We start from the raw sequence: 3087 nt of genomic DNA on the forward strand, positions 1-3087 counted from the left end.
AACAGCCTACTACATGAACTAAAGAACTAGAAAATCCAAAGATTACAATAGGAATTTTTACATAAATATTTGGAGAACCATGATGAGGAAGCCAATTTAGCACACACTTCTTTTTTAATGCCATCAACGAAAAGCACCGGGTTCTGTAAGCCACAGTCATGCAGTATTGAATTTCGGTCTCGCCATAGAAAATAGGAAAAGATCTGCAGAAATAGCAGAGTAATGATACGTCTTCCTTCATCTTGGATCTGACCAGCCATCACAAGAATTTGAGTCCAAGAGAAACCCCCTTGCAAACAACCATCGAACTGTATCGGAGAAAGGATAGCCGTGAGACCAAACTGCGAGTAAGGACAATCCATGAACAAGTGAGAGGAATTCTCCATTCCAGAAATACATAAACTATACTGCTCATCTGTAATAATGCCAAAAGAATGAAGCCTTGTCTTAGTGTAAAGCCTGTCATGACAAAGGAGCCAATTCGTATAAGCATAACGAATAACTCCTTCCTTAAACCATAACGCAAGACCCCAATCTACTTCACTCGCACGTGTCCGAAGCGAGTGCCAAACTGTAACCGTAGAAATTTTAAATTCTCCACCCTAAAAAACCCGATCTAGACTCTGAAGGTCGAACCCTGGATCCAAAAAATGAACTTTCCAAACCAAGAAGGCCCTAGAAGCATGATGCTGACTCATGTTGACATCTGGAAATACCCAAGAACCCGAGTCAATAAAATGACTGACTGCAGCAGCATGGCTCGAACGCAAACAAGCAATCACAGGGTCTGTCAGGCCTAACGCAATAGGCGAGCCCTTAAACCAAGGATCGAGCAAAAAATTGAAATACGAACCATTTCCAATCTTGTACCTTAAATGCATTTTTTCAACGTCTCTCAGATTCAAGAGACGCCTCCAGAACCAGGAGCAATCAGAAGGCACTTTCATAGTCCAGAAATCGTTCTTTTTCAGGACTGTGGTACGGTCCCAGTGGACCCATAACGAGCCCTTATTAGCGACGAGTTGCCATAGATGGACCAAGTGCTGCGAATAATTCCACTGGACTAGGCACTTCAATCCAAGGCCACCCTCGAGGCAAGGTAAACAAACAAGATTCCAAGCAATTTTAGCACCACCAATAGCCATAGAGTTGCCCTTCCACAGAAACTGAATACAAAGTGACCGAAGCCTCTTATGAACCAACTTCGGAAGAATGAAATGACAAGTCCAAAAAGATTATGTGACACATATCACCGATTTAAGAAGCTGAGCACGACCTGCCATCGAAAGCAGAAAATTAGTCCATGTATCAATTCTCGAAGTAATTTTTTGAAGCAAAGGCATGTAGTAATTATTGGATAGCTCCTTCAAAATGAGGGGGACTTCAAGGAATTTGTCAGGCAAAGACCCCAAAGGCACATTGTAGATCAACTGGAACCAAGAGACCAAAAAAGGATCACAACACGCGATGAATGAAGTGCTCTTGTGTAAACTTGGGTGAAGGCCACTAAGCGAAGAAAACTTCAAAATATAATTCATTATATGAGCAATCGAGTCCTTGTCCCCACGAGCAAAAAATAGGACGTCGTCCGCAAAGAATAGATGATTGAGCTTGATATCTTTGCACTTCCAATGAAAATTAAAAGAATATTCCACCTTATTAAGTAGACCCGATAAGTCATTTATGGTGAGAGAAAATAAGTAGGGTGACAAGGGGTCACCTTGTCGAAGACCTTTCGCCCCATTGAAAAACCATTAAGAGAACCATTGATCTTGACCGAGAACCAAGTAGACGAAATGCATTCTTTAATCCAACCCACAAATAAAGAAGGCATGTTCATTTTTTGAAGAGTGGCAATCACAAAATCCTAGTGGATCGAGTCAAAAGCTTTGTGGAGGCCGATTTTCAAGGCACATCTAGGAGTACCTGTCAAGTAAGTGTAGCCTCGAAACAACTCTTGAGCTAAAATGATATTATCAAAAATCGAGCGACCCGAAAAAAAAGCCGTCTGAGCTTAATCAATAATAGTGGGCATCAAATGCTTTAGCCTCAAAGCCAAAATCCTCGAAATGCACTTGTAAACAGTGGTGCACAGCGAAATAGGCCTGAAATCCGTAATCACCGAAAGACAAGTAATTTTTGGAACCAGAGAAATACTAGTTGAATTAACAGCTTTGTGGAGCTTTCCAGAAATGAAGAAGCTTTTTATAGCTTCACATAAATTAGCCCCAACAACATCCCAACAGTGTAGAAAGAATTCAGCATTAAAGCCATCGGGCCCGGGAGCTTTCCCATGCTTTATAGACTTAAGATTATCAAGAATTTTCTCATTAATGACCGACATAGTGAGGAAAGTCGCCTGAAATTGAGCGACCTAAGGAAATCAATATCATCGAGAGCAATCGAAGGATGGTGAGAGGATTGACCCAAAGTGCTCTCGAAGTAATCAACAGCGACACTCGAAACCTGTTTGTGACCATAAACGAAATCAGCGGCCGAATTTTTTATAGACATGATTTTGTTTTTGTTCCAGTTAACCTTAGTCTGATTGCTAAAAAAACTTGTTTTTTCGATCTCCTAATTGTAACCAGTCAACCCGAGTTTGTGAATAAGATTTTGAAAGAAAAGAACCGGATAAGAAATAACAATGCAACAAACAGTTGGAAGAATTAGTAAGTCAATAAATTAAAGGAAGAAGAATGAGTGAAGATTTAGATGTAAATGAGACAACCATATTCGTACTCAAGATGGCCAGTCTTTCATACTATATGGAATACAGCACATGATTAGGTGGCGTCCCACCTGACTCTTCATTATTTTGACAAAGCATCATACCAAAACACTATTTGTCTCAATCAGGAATCAATAATTTGAGAAACGAAATAATTCAGAAGGAATACAATATTTTTTTTTCATTTTCGCCTCATATGATTTATCCACAGAAGAACTCATACGCACTCAAGAATCCAGAAGAACATATGCTATTGTATTAGAAGAAAGAATGTCAGTGTTAATCACCTTCCACGCTTTACTTACGTATGCCTTCAAGAACCGTTCGAATGAGAGTTCACCGTTTAGGTCACATTA

The 3087-nt window shown here is 40.0% G+C and overlaps 1 protein-coding gene across 1 annotated transcript; it reads right to left on the reverse strand.

Moving 5' to 3' along the window:
- Positions 1-602: 602 nt before the first annotated feature.
- Positions 603-1840, reverse strand: LOC141660299 (uncharacterized). The gene is made up of 3 exons (XM_074467274.1): positions 1721-1840; positions 1254-1625; positions 603-1166 (listed from the first exon to the last, which is right to left on the reverse strand). The coding sequence occupies exons 1-3, from the start codon at positions 1838-1840 to the stop codon at positions 603-605; spliced, it is 1056 nt and encodes a 351-aa protein (XP_074323375.1).
- Between the last annotated feature and the right edge of the window lie 1247 nt (positions 1841-3087).

The sequence above is a fragment of the Apium graveolens genome, chromosome 5 (genome assembly GCF_009905375.1).
Source record: "Apium graveolens cultivar Ventura chromosome 5, ASM990537v1, whole genome shotgun sequence".
Lineage (NCBI taxonomy): Eukaryota > Viridiplantae > Streptophyta > Magnoliopsida > Apiales > Apiaceae > Apium > Apium graveolens.